At 44.2% G+C, this 21,037-nt stretch overlaps 6 protein-coding genes across 6 annotated transcripts; 4 read left to right on the top strand and 2 right to left on the bottom strand.

The window, feature by feature from the left end:
* Positions 1 to 450: 450 nt before the first annotated feature.
* Positions 451 to 6,738, bottom strand: Bfra_010959 (putative sh3 domain-containing protein; the record flags this gene model as incomplete). Its single annotated transcript, XM_037341288.1, has 2 exons — positions 451 to 1,193; positions 1,245 to 6,738. The coding sequence occupies 2 exons, from the start codon at positions 6,736 to 6,738 to the stop codon at positions 451 to 453; spliced, it is 6,237 nt and encodes a 2,078-aa protein (XP_037188707.1).
* Positions 6,739 to 9,106: 2,368 nt separating this feature from the next.
* Bfra_010958 (putative integral membrane protein) lies at positions 9,107 to 9,793 on the top strand (the record flags this gene model as incomplete). The annotated part of the gene is made up of 1 exon (XM_037341287.1): positions 9,107 to 9,793. One exon carries the CDS (start codon positions 9,107 to 9,109, stop codon positions 9,791 to 9,793), a length of 687 nt encoding a protein of 228 aa, XP_037188706.1.
* Positions 9,794 to 10,793: 1,000 nt separating this feature from the next.
* On the top strand, positions 10,794 to 11,261 carry Bfra_010957 (uncharacterized protein; the record flags this gene model as incomplete). Its single annotated transcript, XM_037341286.1, has 1 exon — positions 10,794 to 11,261. One exon carries the CDS (start codon positions 10,794 to 10,796, stop codon positions 11,259 to 11,261), a length of 468 nt encoding a protein of 155 aa, XP_037188705.1.
* A 1,311-nt stretch (positions 11,262 to 12,572) lies between these two features.
* Bfra_010956 (uncharacterized protein) lies at positions 12,573 to 14,009 on the top strand (the record flags this gene model as incomplete). The annotated part of the gene is made up of 2 exons (XM_037341285.1): positions 12,573 to 13,323; positions 13,384 to 14,009. The coding sequence occupies 2 exons, from the start codon at positions 12,573 to 12,575 to the stop codon at positions 14,007 to 14,009; spliced, it is 1,377 nt and encodes a 458-aa protein (XP_037188704.1).
* A 1,277-nt stretch (positions 14,010 to 15,286) lies between these two features.
* Positions 15,287 to 17,017, bottom strand: Bfra_010955 (uncharacterized protein; the record flags this gene model as incomplete). The annotated part of the gene is made up of 3 exons (XM_037341284.1): positions 15,287 to 16,117; positions 16,237 to 16,374; positions 16,556 to 17,017. 3 exons carry the CDS (start codon positions 17,015 to 17,017, stop codon positions 15,287 to 15,289), a joined length of 1,431 nt encoding a protein of 476 aa, XP_037188703.1.
* Positions 17,018 to 19,346: 2,329 nt separating this feature from the next.
* Positions 19,347 to 20,957, top strand: Bfra_010954 (putative polygalacturonase 3 protein; the record flags this gene model as incomplete). Its single annotated transcript, XM_037341283.1, has 2 exons — positions 19,347 to 19,601; positions 19,665 to 20,957. The coding sequence occupies 2 exons, from the start codon at positions 19,347 to 19,349 to the stop codon at positions 20,955 to 20,957; spliced, it is 1,548 nt and encodes a 515-aa protein (XP_037188702.1).
* Positions 20,958 to 21,037: the final 80 nt, after the last annotated feature.

Here is a 21,037-nt window from a genome sequence, read left to right as displayed (position 1 = left end):
TTTTCATCTCCTCTCCCCACTTTATTTTCTCCCCTTTCCTTTCCCCACCCTTCACTCCTTTTCGAAAGATAACCCTTCGCACGCACTAAGAACTAAAAAGTGTACAAAAGAACAAAAGGCATGATCACCCACTACGAACCATTCTTCCAGATCCACGCTCCAGCTCCGCGCTCAAGACAAATGTGACAAAAGAGAAGCCAGATAGCGTATAATATGTGCAAGAAAACTGTATCCGTCAAGGGGTGCGAGGGTCTCCATCCATCCATCCATATCCATCCATATCCACCCATCTATCCCTCGTAAAAAAGAAAAAAGATCCACCTATAACATAACATAATTGTTGGATCATGTTATGTTTGTTGTAGATCGTACCCAGAAAATCTCCCATTACTCTCTTTCTCTCATTCCCCAGTATCATGACATCTCTTTTTCTCTGTCGTCATCTGCACTTTATTCCTCCGTTAAATCTCCACTCAACCCACTTCCCACCGTACTCGCTTTTTTCCCCAACCTCAACACGCTAAACCTCTTCCTCACACTTCCACCAAATCCACTCCCATTACTTCCCATTCCAATACCCATTCCCATTCCCAGTCCCCCTATACCTTGACTGCTACCTGTTCCTGTGGTGCCTGGTCTGCGTTGAGAACTACTGCTTCTCCTTCCATTAGCTACGTTACTTGTAGTATAGTTTCCCTGAGGAGGCTGAACCGAAAGATCGCTCTGCGTTACCCATTCCTTGGAATCTTCCATGCTATGCGACAAATCGTTCTCTTGAGAAATCGCAAAATCATCTACAGCTTCTTTTCGGCCACGGTCCTTATGGGTTATGGAAATACCGTTCATACTTAATCCATTCCCACTAAAGAAGCTCTTGCGATTTTCTTTCTTCGAAGGGCGATTTTCTCGATCGTCGCTTCCATTTCGATTGAGGAGGAACGAACTGAGACGTTTAGAAGCACCAGTTGCGCGGGTGTGATCGGGACTATCGAGAATACTAGTATCGATAGTACCGTGTGTGAAAGATTGGGAATGAGGAAGTGCCAGATGTCCCTGTGAGTTATTCATGAAATCTCCCTTGGATGATGAAGGCGAAAGTGTCCAGCCTGGAACGAGGCCTGGGGAAGTATTTGAGAGAAGTGGTTGGGGGATTTGTAGAGAGGCGAGCTCGGACGCGAATGTTTGTTCAAAATCTGTATGACATGTAAGCAAAAGAAAATTATGAAGGAAAGATGAGGATTTACAGTGCTGCAGATCATCCTGGCTAAGAAGATTAGGCGATTTTGCAAACATAGCCAGGCATCTTTTGATCATAATTGCATGATCTATCAACGCAATTTTGAGGGCGTTTTCTATCGGCCCTAGCTCTACTGCTTCCCCTTCTTCGTCCTCACCCTGTATTGGATGAGGCAGCAATTCTCTATATCTCGCTATACTTGACTCAGAATTAGGATCCACGGATATACTTAATGCTTCGACTAAGAGTGGTGCAATGTCATCCTCGCCATCTGCAATCCTCTTTTCCACGGCAGTCATCTCTTGAGTTTTGCGAATGATTCGTTCAAGAGCTGTTTGATGAGCATCAAGCTTATATCTATCCACGGAAACAATCTCGCTGCGGCGAAGAATTGTTGGAAATGTATCTACAGTAGTATAGATTATTTTCTCAGCTGAATGATCACTGATTGGGCCTGAAGTAGTGCGACGAGATGTGGTAGAGAAATAACGAGGATTTGCGGAAAGTAGATAGTCTCGAATGCCTTGAGGGACTTTTGAACGTTGGAAGACGTGATGAGCAAGATCTCGATGCGGACTTAACGAGGATATTTGCAAAAATTGGCCCTCTACATCGTCCACATCGCCAGCAGTGACAATCTGAGCCGAAGGATGTTGCTCTTGCATGCGATCTGTAAATACCGAAGTTCGCTCATTAGGAGATCCCTCATACACAAATTCCTTATCGCGCAAGCTTTGAGGAAAACCCATTCCTCGGTAGATAACACGGAAGTACTTGGGAACGATTTTATCGGCCTTGGAAATTGATTCGTATATTGTGGCAATTGCTCGTTGTGCTCTAGCCAACTTAGAGAAATCGAAAACGTTCTCTTCGTATTGATATTGCAGTTCTTTGTATGCGGACAGAGCACTACTCCATGCCTCACCCTCTTCAAAGTTTTTGATCATGTCGAAATAAATTCTTTCCTTCCGATCGAAGTGAGATTGGGCAGGGAAATCTGGTTCGTCCAGTGGAGGCAGTATTTTTGAAGGATCCCATTGGTATAGGTCGGCATGAAGACGCAATGCAAGTCCGGCTTCAGTGTGGTTTCCAGCATTTGTTTGCAGCTCTGCAAGTTGATGGACGTATCGAATGAAGATATCCTCCTTCTGCATATCTCGAAGAAATTCCATTAATCGCAAGCGATGAATCATATGAGAAGCTTCACCAGTGACGTCCGTACTATTAACTGCAACGAGAAGATCGAGAAATTCATCAGTGGTACCAATGAGATCTTTTATAGCGTTGTAAAGCGGATCATCTGGATTTCGGGACAAGTTGTCAAACAAGGTGAATAGCTCATTGATAAACAATTTCTGTAGAATGCTTTCTGTTAAGGGCTTCGATTTGAAGAGCTGATCTAGGCACTCAATTATTCCAGTTTGAATGGCGCTTAAATCTTCACTCAAAGTCCATTCGCTGACAATCATGGTCTGTAGAACTTCCACGGCGACGCGCCTAAGACCTTCATGCACACTAAGGCACAGCTCGAGGATGGGTCCGACTAGTGCAGGCACATATTGAACTTGGTAACCTCCCATTTTGGCCAATGCGTATTTCTGTCGCTCTTCAGGGGTGGTATCCCAACCAGTGAACTCCCACGTTCGCCTCAGAAGCTCTGCGCCATTTTCACGCACATCACCGGCAATTATCCATACTGCTCTTCGTTTCTGCTCGGGGAAGGTTTCTAGTGCCAACGAATCACTGCCGACGAGTTTGAGTAAAGTAGTGAAAAATGCTTTCCACAATTCTGTGTTATACTCTTCCGCATCGTCAGGATGGGGCAAGAATCCGTCCAGAAGAATGCCGGCCAAATACTCGAGTGTTTTGAGTGTTGATTTGTGGTGGAAGATGCGGATGCTTAACCAGTTTTGCGGAAATGCCTCACATTCTAATATGCTTAGATGAATATTCAAGAGACCCTCGATTAGAGTTGCCATGTCGCCTTGTGCGAGCTCAAGCTGCATACCTGCAGGTAAATTTGAGATGGAAGATAGTACTGCCGAAAGCTCAACAAGTGCTTCATCGAATTCCGCTTTCTCAGCGATAACTTTACTGGGGAAAGGATACGCAGTGGGGAATAGCAACGACAAGCGAGTCTGCGACTTTACTTCGCCTGTACGAAGTGTAAGATATGAATCGACGATTTTAGGTATGTATACAGGAATTTCAGGGCCCAAATTATTCATTTGTATTGCCAAAATTGAACAGCAGAGTCGAACTTGCTCCCTCCATTGTTCGGTGACCTCTGTTGTCTTACCCCAATGCGGTAAGATCCACCTAGCCGTGTTCGCAGCGATAGCCTTCATCTGTTCGGGTTGAGTAAATAGATCCAGTCGAGAATAATTAATGATTAAAACAAGTTTATACAATATGAGTTTTCCCTTCACCAATGCACATGAATCCATGAAGTCAATGGCAATATGCAAAATCTGCTCTCTGCTGAGTAAGCCGGTAAGCTCTGGGAGCCAAGTATGAAAATGTTGCACAGCCAATGTTTGACTTCCTACCAAAATGGGTGCCGTGGTTCTCATCATCCCTTCAAGTGCCTTGAAAATTTGGCGGAGTTGGCGGCCAAACCCTGAACTCGAACGAGTAATCCCTATGTCTGCTTCCTTCACTTTCTGCTGCCCTCTCGCATGAGTGATGAATTTTAGAATATGTCGAACCACCTTAAATGTAGCACGTAGTTTCCTCGAGGTTTCTGGATCAGAAGGACTGGCAAGCAAGCGGGTGAAAGACCTTACGAGACAAGGTGATGCGAATGGGTAGTTGAATCGAGTTTCGGCATATTGATCAACCAAAGGGCCGAGATTGAATCGTCGATCATGTACAATGGAAAGGACTGTAACTAAGGCACTAAAAATGAGGTCTTCATAATCATCGTTTCCGGTGTGTTCGACGAGTATTCCAAAAATCGCATCGAATACATCGCTAAGTAACTTCACAATCTCAATCTCCGAGACAAAGACTAGTCGTTGTAAAAGTTGCTGCAAATCTCCTGACGGCTGATCTTTCCACTTGAGTATCCGTAGGAGCACTTTGTCCTGTGAGAACTTTGTACTGCACAGGTATGTTTGAATACGAAGAGTCGCGATCGGCCCAGTGACAGCCTCATCTTTCCCACCAGCATTCCATGGCAGGGTGAGATAACCACTTTTCCCAGCCGAACTGCCTCGAGGTAACATGGTTGTCTCATCGTATTTGTACAGAAGTAAACAATGGTGCCCGTCTCGCATGAAGGCCTGTTGATCCCAAAGTGGAATATGGCATATAGCAAGGGGATGATTCGGTGCATCCGCGAGTACCATCACCAGATGGCAATTTGGAACCTCTTGCTGTGGTATAGATAAGCGCAGTGTTTGACTCCATGCATCGCCTCGTTCGGCTGCTACTGACTCCCAAGAACTTTGTCCCTCTGCATTCGATGATGGGTAAATAGCGCCCTCTAGCCGCTCTCCGCTTGACTTTCTCACTTCCATAGTTACTTGAAGATTTGATCCTTCAAACGAGGAGGATACAGGCATCGCACTGCCAACCGATCGTGAAAGAAGAGCTTGTTTGGGAAGAAAGGCGTCATCGATAGTGACATAGATATCCGATCTTGGCTTTGTTGGCGCTCCTGAAAAGCCCATTTTATTCGTCTTCAAGATTCCTGATAGTAATGTTGGAGTAGACTTGATCAGTCCATCTGCGTCTGGGCTGTTGAATGCTTTCAGGTATACCTGTAGACGTTCCGTCCTTCGGGACTTTTCATACTGACCGGATTGGCTTGTCATTAAATCACGAATTACCTCTTCCCATCCGTCACTTAGACTTGGTTTCTCATGCCCAGAAGCAGCTGAAGGTGCCCATATACTCATGACATGCTCAGCTTCATCTTGATTTTTCAAGAGTGAGCTCAATTTCAGAGCTCCCATACCAACGGTCTTCGAGATAGTTTGAGTTAAGATTCCGGGCTTAGTGTCTCCACCATTTCGTGACGAAGAACTTTTATTGGCACCATCTCGACTAGAACGTGATTCGGCGCCGGTCTCGGCTTCAGAGAGAGACGTAAGCTTAGTCGCGTTGGATGGAGTCCTGGTCTTTCCCCACATCAAGCTCCTCCTACCTGCCTTAGATGCAGCGCCAGCAGATGTAGGTTTCTCCCGATCCTTGCTAGAACTGTCCCTAGAGAATGAGTTGCCCCTTGATCCGCCGCGAGAAGGAGGTTTGCCTGCTGAGACTTGTGACGACGATTGCACCTTGACTACAAGATACAATTCGCCTTCCGTAGAAGGGAGATCTCCGATGTCAGTGGATGCGAGGTCGGTGAAGAGAGTTCTCATTTGTCCCGATTTTCCTACACTTGCAAGAGAAGCACTAGGAGGTACGTCCACAATATAAGTTTCCGAAAGTGCCACACCTGCCGAACCCGGCTTTTTGGTAGCTAGGAAAAAGGATAGAGTTGTGGATTCCGTAGACACTCCAACGAAAGCCTTTACGTCCAACAAAAGATGGTAGAGTACCAGATTTTCGTTCTGAACCGAAAGTTGTGGTTTTTCATCCAACAAACTCATCATAGATTGAAGTCTAGTGACATCCACTGCCGAATCATCACCTGTGAGAACCCTACCGTGGGCAGCAGGATCTCGAACAATAACCTCCCCATTCAACAATTTGTTCCCCCTCACAAGATCCCATACTGTTTTCTCCCTCAATGACTGAAGCTCGTGCTTTGTGCAGACATTATGCAGAATTTGCCTTCTTGAAAGATCCAGAGTTTTGACCAAAGCCGACATCTTGTCCAACTTGTGATATTGTCTCGAAAGCAAAAGCTCGTGTAAATTTGTAGAGTGCCATTCTCTTAAACAGGATGCAATTTCGTCCACTAATGGTTCGGAGGCAGATGTTGGTGTCTCGTCTCCAATCTTCAGCATAGGTACTGGAGCTGGTGGCTTTGGTGCGCCAGGTTCTCGTTTTGCAACAATTGATAATCTGTTTGTATTTCCGTTCATAAAAACCTTGCTCTTCGGCTTCTTCTTCGCAGGTTGTCCGTTTGCGCCGTTGAGATCTGCGGATCGATTGGGCTGATGAATCTGGGCGCCATTGATAGAACTAGAGCTCTTATTTGCCAAAATGCCATTCGTAGATCCATGCCCATTGACAATGTCACCATCCTCCGTAGAAACCTGACTTCCACCCTCATCATCTCCTAGAACCTCCCGAACTTCTACGCAACTGGTTGGAAATATCCCAGAGAAGACCCTAGCTTCAAGAGTCTGCCCTTTTATACTTGTCAAGCCAGCCAGTAGATTGGGCGGAGCAACTAAATATCCTCGAAACCATTGTGAATCCTTCCCACCTTGTTCAATTATGTACAATTCATCCCCAAGCTCAAGTGGAAGATCTGCGGGCGAGGAAGCAACAAATGGGTATGTTGCGACGGCGAATGCGATGCGTGGAAGAGGTTGCCAGGGCATATTATCAACTGCGCATTGGGAAGAATGTGGAATGCGGTAGACGGCGCGACGAAGCTAATTAGCAAAGGTATGTCGGCGATAGATGGGAGGAAATCTGCTTCATCAGGAGAATTTTCTTCTTCTTATTTTTTTTGTTTCGCGTTGTTGATATTTCTTAGTAGAATATTGAAGTATGTACCTTATCGTAGCGGCAGAAGTCAAGGATCAGGAACGAGGAGTCGATAATTTGATCTAGTGGCAGTGAGGGACTTGAATATGATAGAGTAATAGACTTTAGGATTCAGGTCAGACAGTATCTGAATTCAGTAATTGATCTCGTTGTCAATATCATTAACTTTTTTCTGAAGGTCGGGGTAAGTGTTCTAGGTAAGGTTTGGAAGGGGGTAATCGTTATGGTGGTAGGTATATTTAATGTGCGCTCAGACGAAGATTTATTATTATATTTATTAAAATGCAGATAATGCAAGTCGGTGATTATTTGGAAATTATATCTTGCTATCTCGAGAGACTCGAGGTCACACTTCACTCATCACCCTCTTTTGTGTTCAGTGAATTAGGAATTACCTGAGATCTATTTCTATATAGAGCACAAGGCTGAACGATTTGTATTACGAATTTCTACGAATTTGCTTTTGATTTGTTGTCTCGCTATTGCTATTATCGTCTATGATTCATAATTGTTCCATGTAAATAGAGCCATTATATGATACATCTCTAGAGGGAGAGAGAGGTATTTACGGAAGGACAAGCTTTCTGTTATTACTCTGGACTGGTCTGAGATCTTGGGATACTAAAAGTGCTTCCCCTGAATATCTACTTGACCATTGTTGTATCATGCATACCGTTATTCAAGGCTGTTTATTCGATAGTATCTTCTGGTAACCAGTTTGATAGTACCATTGCAGTTAGGTATGCTTCCTGTAGTATACACTCGTTCGTTTGGTCGCTCGTTGCGTTGGTGGTTGAATATTCCGATTCGTTGGATTGCATTTTGTTCGCTGCCCACCCATTGCTACTCTGATCCATTTTTGTACCTGCTACCTGCCTAGGTAGGCACTTACTGGATGGTCAACTATACTATCTTCTCAGACCTATACATCCATGGCCAAGCGTCACAAAGTGATACATATTCTTGGATGCCCATTCCTTTCTACTATCCGCTTCTTGGGACTCGTATATGGACATTTCCAGAAAGAACAATGAGCGAACACTTTTGCTTGTGGCTTGTAGATACTCACTTTCGTCACATCGGCACATTTCCCCCCCTGTTCGGATAACGAATCCAACAACCTAGCAGCTTAGTCGAAAAGCCACTCTCACTAATTTCATGTCGTCCTCTAGCTGCAGGGGGAACCACACACAGACTGCAGAAGTAACAAGTTGTCAGGGACGGAGCCCTACTTTCTTAGTACCTGGCCCTCTTTCCTCCACGTGTGTGTGAGACCATAGCTTTGAGGTACAACATATTTTGGAACTGTACAAGAGATTAAGGGACGTTTACATCTGTTTCGAGAAGCTTTTGAGTTGGGTGGGTAATTAGTCCTCAGCTTTTGGTTGGAGAATATTATCACATCCACCAGGATAAAACTGTGTGGAGGCTAATCATATTGATCAACGCCAGGTTGACCTGGTACGAGAATTTGCAGACCGTTCTCGAAGCTGTTCTCCATCTCGGGTTGGGAATTGGTGTCGATCATGAAAATATATTGTTGAGAATATATCATCTGCGAGATTCATCCCTTGGATAGCTACACAAACAGACAAACACATTCATCTCTTCCTCAAACTAGTCCCTCAAGATGGAACGAGGCAATGAGGATAGAAACAGAACATCAGGAGGATCTAGAGAAGGAGGATTCCCACGTCCTATTATGGTGGGAATGCCACGATAGTAAAGAAGTTCAACATTAAGGAGGGACTTCAGGGAGGCTAATTCTTTGATTTAACCAGATAATCATATCGTACCAGTCGAGTACCTCGCTGTGCAATATTTCCTGCAAGATTCTATGTATGGATTTTCCGCAAGTAAACGGGGACTTCGGAAAACGAAACTCATGTTAAGATGTTCTTGACCATTTTAAAGATCTCTCGGTGTATACTAGGAACTAAATAATAGAAGATTATCATTGACAAGGAGACAAGTTCATGATTAGCATTGCAGTTGAAAATCACGAGCACAGAGGGCGTGTCATCGGGATAGGTACACCCGACTATAACCGAGGTTTCACCGTGAACCTCAACTATTTGCTCCCGAGCTCTCCGTTCAGAACAGCTTGCACGACTCCACAAGACAGCATCGTTTGCCATACTTTGAATCTTCCATAGATCTCAATAATCACTGCCAGCACACCCGATCTATCTGAGTATCATGGCTTTATCCGAAAAAGATGCTGCTACCAAAGCTCGCATCATCAAACACATGAACGCAGACCATGCTGGTTCTCTGTCCCACTACTTACAGCACTACTGTCAGCTCTCCAAAAGCGAAGCGTCCAAACCGACCCTTCTCGATATCACCCTCTCCTCACTCCGAATCTCTTCCAAGTCCGGTAAAACTCACACGATTCCCCTTGATCCTCCCATGACTTCCTACGCCGATGCTCGACCTCGATTTGTTGCTATGGATTCCGAGTGCCGTGAAGCTCTCAACATCTCCCCATATACCATTACTCGATACGAGCCCCCGAAGATTTTTTTCCATCGATTAATTTTCGGCTTGTGTTTAATGACGATGGTTATATTTGTTACGAAATCGCATATTGTACCTGGTACATTCTTCTATGACAATGTGTTGCCATGGTTTCCAGGCGGCCCAAAAATGTTCTTGTGGATTTCTGATAAGATCGCTCTCCCGACTTTCGCGATACATGTGGTGGAGGTTATTTGGATGGATAGAAGCAGACTCATGAAGTACAATATCGAGAGGGGAAGTTCTATGTGGTGGAAATGGATGACAAGCTGTTTGATTGAGGGGTATGGAAGTTTTGCCAGGATCGATGCTATGATCAAGCAACAAAAGAAAGAGAAAGAGTCTAAGGGAAATGGTGGACATTAAGATCTTTGCCAGACGACATACAGAACAATTCCACGGAACGGCGAATTCTATGAGCTGTAGGGACATACTGCGAAAAGAACGATGACCAACACAACATGGAACCATGGCCAGAATATGATGAGAACATATTTATTTTTTGAAATGGAAGTAAGCTAGATACCCTTGGAAGTTCCACAATCGACAATGTATTACTTGCCCTTTTACTTACCAGTGTTCATCTTGTCTTTCTTTCAGAAGAACCAATATCAACTATGGCTTTCACAGAAAGTTCATTTTCACCCCTTTGCTTTCTTGGTTTCGGGGAGGATCATATCGACGTTGACCTTTAATCCATGCGTCAAAGCTATGAGAGTCGCTATCTATGCCTAATGTTACATCAGTGTCTGATACCCACCCCCGCAAAAACTTCTTTAACCATGCGAGCAAATCCCAAAAGCATGTAACCATCCTACCAACCAACAGATCCATGTAAATTACAGATATCTTCATCTCCTGTTATCACGGTCGGTGATAGCCATGATTGCCTAAGTTATGGTTGAATTAGGATTCAATGCGGCTCTTTCATGGTTGGCGTTAAGCTCAGCCTCCATTTCGCGCTTCCAACAAACGAGAGATATTCTGGCTTTCTGAGGCTGTTGAAAATACTTGGAATTGACCTTGAAATGATATTAGAATCAACGTGTTTGGTGCAGACTCGCTGGTTTGCGATTACTTTCCTACTTTGTGTTTTCAGGTATCTGAAGTCTGGTACTTTCTTTTCAGTCGCTGTTGATATTTGAAGATTTTTTCTGCTCGTAGATTTCTTGTCACTCAGACTGCATCCGCTTCATTGTGATTGTTCAATTTCATTCACGTCATTCATTCATTTGGGTTCTCTATATTTCCTTCATACCAATCAGCACTTTTATACATGTCTTCACTCCTTACGACACTCTTCCGCAGATCCCATTCCAGCTACCACCCCAACTCCTCTTCGACATCCATATCTACTTCCTCAAAAATGGGTTCATGCCTCTCCCTGTCTTCAGGCCCCTCTCCAAAAAATAGCACCTTTACATCCACAGCCTTCGGGCGCTCAGCATACGTACAAATTGAAAAGCAGGACGAGGTCAAGAGATCGTTACTGTTAAACGAAGAAGATTATTATTCGGATGAAGAAGACGTGGGGTTCATGGATGTTCCCCCTAGGAAGTATAGATTGAACAGGGGAAGATTGCAGATGCAAGAACATGAGAAGACGGGGAGGAATGACCCATCACAGGATGATTTTCTTTTGAACAAGACACTCCCTCCTTCTCCGGAAGAAGGAGACGAGCCGCCTTTCGAAGGTATGATCAAGGTTTGGAGTTCGGAGGGAGAGGGAAGATGGATGTGGCCAAGGGGAATGGGGGTTCCGGTGGTGGTTAGTGATGATTATAGGAAGTGGAGAGAACAGAGGGATGAGAGGGTTGGAGGATTAAGATCTTAAGTTGCATTGGGCTTTGTGGTTCAAGAGTTGGAGGTGAAGACACAAAAGGGTTTTGGCACACAGGGCATTGATTGTCTAATTAGGCTTCAGCGTTTAGGAGGTAGGCTAATTTTTTACTCTGGGATTATTCAATTTTATATTACATGCAAACTTCAGTGGTTTTGGTTTTGGTTCTAGAGCGTATATTGTCATCCAATTTTGCTTGAAACAATTTGTTTTTTTAATTTGTTGTAGGTATACGGAGGCTTGCATTGTAATGATTATGGTATAAAGACTATGGAATCAACAGATATTTCTCTTGATGACGAATGCTAGCTAGTGTTCATGTAGCACAGTGAATCGTTTCAATATTCTCTATTTCTTTCGCATGTTTTGACTTTCTTACCATATTTCTGAATTCTGTTCGCTCGGACTTACCGATGGTAAAGAATGAATGCCACAATTTTCCAATTCATCAATTTCAGGTGCGAAAACTGCAGAGCCTACCCAGAGTTCTCATTCACGATGAAGCACTTGAGTAGACCACCTGCATCACTAAAATCATTTCTTGCAGGGACCAGGGCTATCAAATTTGTAACTTGATAAGAATCACGCCGTAACTGTATTAATCTCGCATAAAAGTTGGTGAGAGCGGTACGTTGACCCCGAGCGTATTCGTCTAGTCGTGACACAAACGAGAATGTGCTCTCGTTTTCAAAGACTACAAATCGCAACCTCTAACTACCTAGGCAGTGCCCACACTTCTACGGGAAGGATTATTCCTAAGAAGAATCGCGATCGTGATCGTGGAGCATTGATCTCCGAGGTACAATCTCTTTGGGCCTCTTCATTACTACACCAATCATGCTATCAATTCCTCAAACCACCCAAACCAAGATACGTCATAATGGAATGATTCTTGGGTCTACATGCGGGCAACAGAACACGAACACAGGTCAAGCGCGCGGTAATACAGTGTCAATCATCACGTGGGTCTCGGGCCGGACTCGACCAAGAGATGCCGGCCAGATGTGGCTGATGATGGAAAACCGAGTGCTTCTCTCGAGTTTCTGTAGGCACGCCGAGAATTTAAGGATGATATGAAGTAACTTTTTACTTTCAGTATGGTCGGTCCTCGTGACATCGTCCTCAGGGAAAATCCTCGGACCTCGAGAAATGGCGGTGCAGGAGTTGCTTTCCTTGTTGGTGGTATTAGATATCTGGGCTATCTGGGCTATGGGTTTAAGGGTTATGAAAGCTTATTGAATGAGTTTATAGTTTCTTGTGGATTCCAGTGGAATATTCAGGGATCTCCTTATATTGTTCGCTAAAATGCTTCCACATGGGTCCCGCAAATCATCCAGAACGCGGTCTCTACCACGGGACGGTCCCTCTTCTGGTGGGCAATCAGTGAATCATCATACAGCCTCGAGAGATGTTAGCTCCGAACGAGCAAGTTTCTTCAAAGAGTTTGGACAAAGCGTTGATCCAACCCACCGCAGACCTGTGTCGTCAAGTCCTTTGGAAAACGGATATCGTAGTGAGAGTGAGGGAAGTCGGAGCGGAAATGATACCCACGGGGGGATGAAATCTAGGGGTAGAAGTAGGGGAAGTCAGGACGGATATGGTACAGACAGAAGTACGGTATCTAGGGATAGAAGTAGGGGAAGTAAGAGTGGCTATGGTTCTGATGGTACCATTAGAAGTAGAACAAGGAATGATTTGCATAGTAACTCGGACTCAGCAAATCGTTCAGGTCGGGCTCAGAGTCAGAAACCACGATCATCTTCACAAGCGTCGTCAACTCGTTCTAAGAGAGCTGAATCGGCTACCTTGATACCAGGTCAAGTTTATCGTGAATATGACGTTCACAGTGAACATATAAGATTAGGAAAGGAGGCTATACCTCCTGACCATGGACGAAGAGCTGGGTCAAAAAGTCGTCAGGAAACTCCCGAGAGGGGAAGAAGTACAAACTCTCATAAAACCACTAGCGCGAGATCAGTATCATCCGACGAGGTGAAACACTCGAACGGTCAGCTGGATATACCTAAAAACGTAGCAAACAAGGTCCAGATCAACGGTAAGTTATTTCCAATCTTTGATCACAAAAGAGATATTCAAGCATCTAACATTCATACAGAGCCAGTCTATCACCCTGAAGGAGAGGCAGCAGAATTGTGCGGTGACGTGCAGGAGGAGGAACAAAAAATTAAACGAAAACCAATCAGGGGCACAACGCAATCACGAGGGGCAAATTCGAGATATACAGAACCAAAACTGAATCACCATCGAAGTGGCAATGAGAAGGGTTTAAGTGAAAAATTCAGTTTCGAACCTATCCGGCAACCTCCAGGTGAAGAGCAAACAAGAGATGAATCAAGAGATGGAGCGTGGCAGAGATTTGGCGGAAAGGACAGAACGAGAAACCAAATTTCTCCAGCTGATACAAACAGAGGGTCAGCAAAAAAAGAAGACTTTCTTGACATCCGTGAAGGATGGTTGAGAGGTAAAAGCCACCCAGATAGTACACCGAAAGGGCTAGTAAATCAAACGAAGTCGACACCTAAACGTTATTACGCAAAGAATAAGGGAGATCCAAGCCCCGCAAGCGATAAGGGTAGAAGTAGTTCACAACACTCAGAACAATACACTCCCGAAAAAGACCCATTCGCTGGATACGATGCCCCACCAGAGAAAACAAAGAAGAAGAAGGAGAAGAGTCCATCGAGGGTATTCAGAAATTTTTTCAATAGCTGGCGAACGTAGAAGGGAGGTTTGAGCAGGTCTTGAATTACCGGTGTTCTGCACTCTTTTCTGATTTCGAGAGACTGTCAGGGGATCTTGACACTTTTATCACTGTTTTACTTTTAGCTGTTGGGTTTTTTGTTATAAGCTAGTCTAGTATGTGTTGAGCGATTGGGGCACTGTTAGTCTATGTAGTGTAGTTGACATGTTTGATTCATTTTTCAAAAATTGATTGTTGGACTTATTGTACTTTTTCCCATCTTATATAGAGGTTTTGTGCCTTTTATTATATCAATGTCCTCAAAGTGAATAGATGAAAATTTCTGATCGGATTTCCTAGACCTGATTCATAATGTATACAAATAAACAGAATACTCAAGTAATAAAAACTGATGAGTCGTAGATGCACACCGCACTATTATTGAAGATATCCTCGCTTGTGCGATAGGAGAACATGACAAACTTCCCGCACAGAATTTAGAGAGGACGATTCTTCTACGTTAAAGGATTTATCATTCAATCATGTTTGATTGAGAGCTCTGAATCTCAATATTAACGAATGTTCAATCATTCTTCATATTCAGATAGAGATATAGGACTCAAGATTATAATCGACTTGATCTCATGTCGGTGACAGCTGTATCGAAAAGTGCCCAAGAAATCCATTTTAACTCAGGATTATTGACGATAAAAGATAAGTTGTGTTAATGAGGAGTGATGCGATGCTTCTGCAATTGGTTAAGTATTCACAACTCAGCTGTATTTGCTATTGTGGATGTGTGTATTGGATTAGGGATGTTCAAACAGACCGAGAGTGACTGGTAATGTACTAGGCTTAATCCGGTGAAGTAGGTTCCGAGTTTACTGAGTTTAAACGGTAGCAACGGCCTTCCGAGTATATAGATTCGAGCATTAAACAACTCGTGGTAGACAGATGATTACAAATTGATACCTAACCAAATTATCTAGCAGTTTACATACGCACCCCCGAAACAATTATCTTTCTTCGGGATTCATTACTGAGAGCATCAAGTAGAACAAGTTTAAGAACTATCTATTCCCAATATAAACCGAACTTCATATAAACATACATGGCCATCCACACGACCAAATTTGGAAGCACTGCGAAAGGATATAGTGTGAACTAAACTACATGATACCTGATTGATGGATACATGTTAATATTTTGGCAGTATATAAACAGAAACGGTTGACCTGCAAGCCACTTCAAAAAAGACGTGAAGCAATAACAAAACAACACAGAGACAATGGCATTACAAAACAGTCCGATAAATGCATCAATAAGAAGGAGGGTTATTAGCCGGGTTACCATTAGCCTGCGTTCTTGCCATGTAATCGAACTTTTCAATGATATTCCGCAACGGACCCCATGAAGCGTACCGCATGTTGTGTATGGGGATTCCTCTCGCAAGACCGTAAAGAATGAGATTAGGCTTCGTTATCCTGCGACCGATATCAAAATCGATTTTGGGGGGCACACCTCGATACCATCTCGCGCGATCGCGACGGGACAGCTCTTCCACGACTCCGTAATTGCAGTGCTTGGCAATGAGATTTTTGTATTGTGTAGATCCGCTCGTGTATCGAAAATTGTCGCTTTGCTCCGGCCACATGGGTGCTATGTATTGTCGACTTGGGGCGACAGCCAACTGGCCACGATGGAGCTCGAGAGCAATCTGGCCGCGGCGATTAGCGATCATCTGAGCTTGAGTCATGCCAGCAGGAATGTGTCTGAAAAAATCGAGGCGATACCCCATTGCGATCATGAGAGCATTATGACAGACCATTGCAGCACTGTTTTGTGCATCTATGACAGCTGCAGGTCCAGGAACCGGATTCTGAGCTGATGCATTGGTTCGCATCATCCAATGTTTTGGGTTAAATTCGTTTCCACTTATTGAAGTACCTCCCATGTAGGATGAAAGGAAGTTCAAGATATGACCGATAAGCTTTTGCTCAACAATATAGTGTCGTGGAAGTGGGGGAACGAGATCCGGCCCAGTAGATTGAAGTCCGTTGTAGTCATCCAAATAATCGATGGTTTTCCGTTTAGGTGAAATTACTATCAGTGTGTGATGCCTTAATCCTGGTCCAAATCGATCATCTACCTGCTCGTGGTCAGGGAGTGAGCAATTACAATTATTGACTTGGAAGAGATTTTGAAGAAAACGAAATAAGGAATGTGGGATTTTCATCTGGTACTAGAATTTTTAAACTAATTACGAACCACTTGCATAAATATATGAGATGCCTGAGCAGCGAGCGTTCTAGATCTTGCGGTTTCGTGAGAATGTAGCATCCTAGGAGTAACTCGAAAGAGACCGTTCAACATTCCCCCTTGAACCGCCATAAACAACCCTGATGTCTGTCATAGTCAGATTGTCAGTGGCTCTTCACCGGGGAATTCTTGAAGAGACGAGAAATGAGTACTTGTGACCAAACCAGGATAACAAGGAATGTATTTGGGGAAAAGAGAAAGCAGGGCTTGGGATCAGAGAACAGACTTAGGTATGATTGAGAGTAAAATATAGAAAAAGCTTACGAACATTATAGACCGTCTGAGTTAGTACATCCCATGCGGCCGGGTCACGAATGGTTTGTGCGGGATACGTTCCTGGAGGTGGCATCCAAAGCTCTGCCCCGATAAATGCACAGTAGGGGATGTCATTTACATCATTTGCCGGGCGAGGACAGAGAGAGTTCACTCTTTCGCAAAGCAATCGAAGATATTTGTTTACTGCATATGCTGTGGGTATCCACCATGGACCAGGGGGAATAGGGTTCCCAGGTACTCCGGCGTATCCAGGCCCACCCCAACCAGCAATGACCAGAACTTCATCTCGTGTAGTGACTTTTCCTCCCTGACCAAGATTATCCGGAGCGACTTGGACGCGGAGTGGTACATATGGTGGAATAGGAACAGGTGGGTGGATAACTGTATTAAGTTCCACTATCTCCGCAGCGGTCAATGGACTAAAGAGTCCTACTGGAGCCTGACGGAATGGCATATTAATCAGACAATACGATAGTTGCGCTTGAAGTAAGAGCAAACACGCTGGACGCGCGGAGTTGATTCATAATAGAATATCAAGGACAATGAATGTCGGTTCTCGACAAAGAGTTCGTGTGGCACATTGCCAGATTTAACAATGACTTGATCGAAAGGGGTTTACTTTAAGTCTAGAATGCCCGCATGTAGACCCGCTTCGCGAATGAAATTTGGTATCAAAGAAAAACTCGGAGAGGATATTGGTTAAATTGTTTAAATAACCATTAAAAGGACCCAAGGTCTAGTAAGAAGTGAGAATTGCAGAATCTTATTATTCGCAATAAGAACAGTGGGAAATGAGATCCAAATAGGAAGCAAAAGGGATCCAAATCAAAACTTTTGAACTTTTATAAGACGGCGAAGTGCATCATTGTCAATTGCTCTTTACCATGAACTTCATAGCTCGCAGCTTACAGGAGAGCGAAGAACATGCTTGGAACGATCTAGGCATGGTATTCGACAACCATCGTGTTCGATAGCTGGTACTGTAAACCTGCTTTGATAGAAGCACATTTTGTTGACTGAAAGAAACAGCAAAAAAGAACTCAACTGGGCGTTGGTTGTATGTTGTGTCGAGTATTCTGAGAACTGGTGGACCTTGGAAGATGAGTTAATCAGTAGTTTGACAGATACCTTCCGACAGTGCTAGGTAGGTATGTATACTGTAGGTCACAATGATTATGATGAGAAGATAGGAACGAGTGCAGCGAGGACTCAGGGTTTGTGAGCCCCTATCCATGAGACATTATATAGAGGGTAATACGTATACCCAGGGAGGTTTCCGATGTTGAAGCGAAAAGGAGCATGGGATGGAATACATTAGTTGTCACGTGAGAATAATTTAGTAACGACACAATTAGATTGATGTGAATCATGAAAAAGCAGAGCATCTGGAGAATATATGTCGGAGAGCTAGGTAGGCATGCTTCCGTGAACCTAGAACTACTATGTACTTCGTACTAGATTCGATGATTCGATGATTTCATATCATCGGAAGGGATTGATAAGATAAAGGAACTTTTTGTAAGTTAGTGACTTGGGTATGAATGGAAAATAAAATCAATTGTCCGCAAAGAAAGTTATCGGGGAATATTCTTCTTTTGTATGAATTATATTAAAGGTGGAATATAGTGGAACAGAAGTAGGATTAATAATGTTCGTCCACTCAAGTATCCCCTGTACTAAACCATCTGATTCATCAATTGGAAACAAGAGAAATCGTTGAAATTGGGTTGTCTACGCAAGTCTGAGTCTAAATTGAGCGATTGGCTGTTGAAATATCCGGATTGAGCTCTGAAACAAATTCTAGAATATCCCATAATCAATGCTTTGACATTTGACTGTTATTTACACAGCGAGTTGATGATCGGTCCCGAATACTGAACGAAATATCCGGATAATCATTTAGAATCTTACTCTATTAAGCTTTCTAATCACCAACATCAAGCTTGTTAGCGACTTGGCATACATGGCGGATCTAAGGAGCTGCGTTAATTAAGGGGAAATATCACATATCTGTTACAACACGAACGTACCAAGACCTGTCAAGCCTCTCAAGCCTTTTCTAAGCTTTGCTTAAGCATTACACAAGCTTCATACGAGAGATCATATATATGAAAGCCAAGTCGGGTGTTCAACATCAGGATCTCTTGTGCGCAGCGTATGCGTAGATCTCAAGCGTTTGAGATTGGCGATGTTTAACGTCTGATGAACAGCCAGCACAGCCATCACCGGTATTCAAGTAAAGTAGCATTTCAATAAGTTACGCGTACGCTGTAAACATGGTGGTTCCCATCAGCGGCTGTTGGAAATCAGGGGTATATTATCAACTTAACCAATAATGTGGTACAATTTCTTTCGAGAATAAACGGCAAACCAAACCCCCATACAAACAAACAATTAGAACCATGCCCCCCCCCCCAATAACTCTCCAAATGTGTATGTATGCAAGTGCATTAGATTCTTTACCCATTTCTCCACAACTTATATTAAAAATTCTTTTTGGGAGCAACTTTACAATCAATTCAATTCTCCGAAAAGCCTCCTGTAATTTCCTCCATGTAAGCTCCAGCGGTAGCAGACGAGTGTATCTATCCGATGACATAGACCCTTGTATTAGACAATTTCTTCCATCGTGCGTCTGTATATAACTTCTCATTTCTCCGAGCTAAATCATACCATCGAAGTATCATCACTCTTTACATTTACCTTCTTTTCAATTTCATACCTTCCTTTTCGTTTTACTATTAAAACAATTACATTCGTTGAACATAAACTTGCCGGTCAAAATGCGTTCTGCGATCATCCTCGGAGGCTTGGCCTCAATTGTTCTCGCTTGCGACAACCCAGATACTGATGCTTGTGCCAATGCTTTCACTGTTTCCTCAGCCGCAGCTGGTCCTTTCTGTGCTACTTACACCCAAGCTGCAAACTCAGCTTCCACTGGTCTTCCCGCTTTCGCTACCGCATGCGCAAACAAGCCAAAGAAATTGTCTAGCGCATGCAGTTGTCTTCAAGTAGCAACCACCTTGGCTACTGTTGCCGTAAGTACTCCCTTCCAGAAGGAAATACTCGTGTCTTGAAAACAGGGGCTAACTCGTCATTAGAAGAGCACAAGTGCCGCTGCCGCCTCAGGCGTAGCTGCCTCAAGCGCCGTCGCCCCAGTTGCTGCTAGCTCAAGTGCAGCAGCCGCCAGCTCATACGCTCGAAGCTCTTACGTCAAGTCTGTCACTGCCTCAGTCTCTGCTCTAGCCCACAAAGCAACAACTGGTGTTGTTGCCAGCACTTCGGTCCCAGCTGTTGCATCCGCTGCAGGTGCAGGTGCTGCAGCCATCACCTCGGCACCAGCTGCTCCAGCTGGATGCACAGCTACAGCTTACGCTGATATTGCTGACATCATTGCTTCTTGCACAAACATTGTTTTGGACAACATCTCTGCTCCAGCAAGCTCCACCATCGATCTTCAAGACCTCCAAGACGGATCCACTGTTACCTTCTCCGGAACCACTTCATTCGGAACCACTGCCGACTCTGACTTTAACCCAATTGTTGTCAAGGGTACCGATATTACCATTACTGGAGCTTCCGGACACGTTATCGATGGAAACGGAGCTGCATACTGGGATGGAGAGGGTTCTAACGGAGGAACCGACAAGCCTGATCATTTCTTCGTCGTCAAGGATGTCGTCAACGGTGTTATCTCCAACCTCAACATCCAAAACTGGCCCACTCACTGCTTCGACATTACCGGTGCCCAAGGTCTCACCATCTCTGGACTTACCCTCGACAACTCTGCTGGAGATGCTCCTAACTCTTTGTCTGGTGATGACCCAGCCGCTCACAACAGTGATGGATTCGATATCTCTGGCTCCGACTCCGTAACCCTCGAGAACTGTGTCGTCAAGAACCAAGATGATTGCGTTGCTGTTACATCTGGATCCAACATTCTCGTCACCGGAATGACCTGTTCAGGAGGTCACGGTCTCTCCATCGGATCTGTTGGAGGAAAGTCCAACAACACCGTTTCCGGCGTTACATTCTCTGATTCCACCATCACCAACAGTCAGAACGGATGCCGTATCAAGTCCAACGCTGACACCACTGGTACCATTGAGAACGTCACCTACTCCAACATCAAGATGTCCAACATCAGCGATTACGGTATCGATGTCCAACAAGATTACTTGAACGGTGGAGCTACCGGTGAACCAACCAACGGTGTCACTATCTCCGGCATCACCTTCTCCAGTGTAACAGGTACCACCACTGACGATGCATACAACTACTACATCCTTTGCGGAAGTGATTCTTGCTCCGACTTCACATTCACCGATGTTTCCATTTCCGGTGGTGGAGAGACTTCCACTTGCAACTACCCATCTACTGGATGCCCAGCATAAATGATTGATTTGGAGGAGTGATGAATTTGAGGCATGAAAAGCTCAAGCTTAAGTGAAAAGGAATTCTGGTGAGAAATCAG

The sequence above is a fragment of the Botrytis fragariae genome (genome assembly GCF_013461495.1).
Source record: "Botrytis fragariae strain BVB16 chromosome Unknown tig00000223, whole genome shotgun sequence".
Classification (NCBI taxonomy): domain Eukaryota; kingdom Fungi; phylum Ascomycota; class Leotiomycetes; order Helotiales; family Sclerotiniaceae; genus Botrytis; species Botrytis fragariae.
This window is presented reverse-complemented; position numbering and strand designations above follow the sequence as displayed.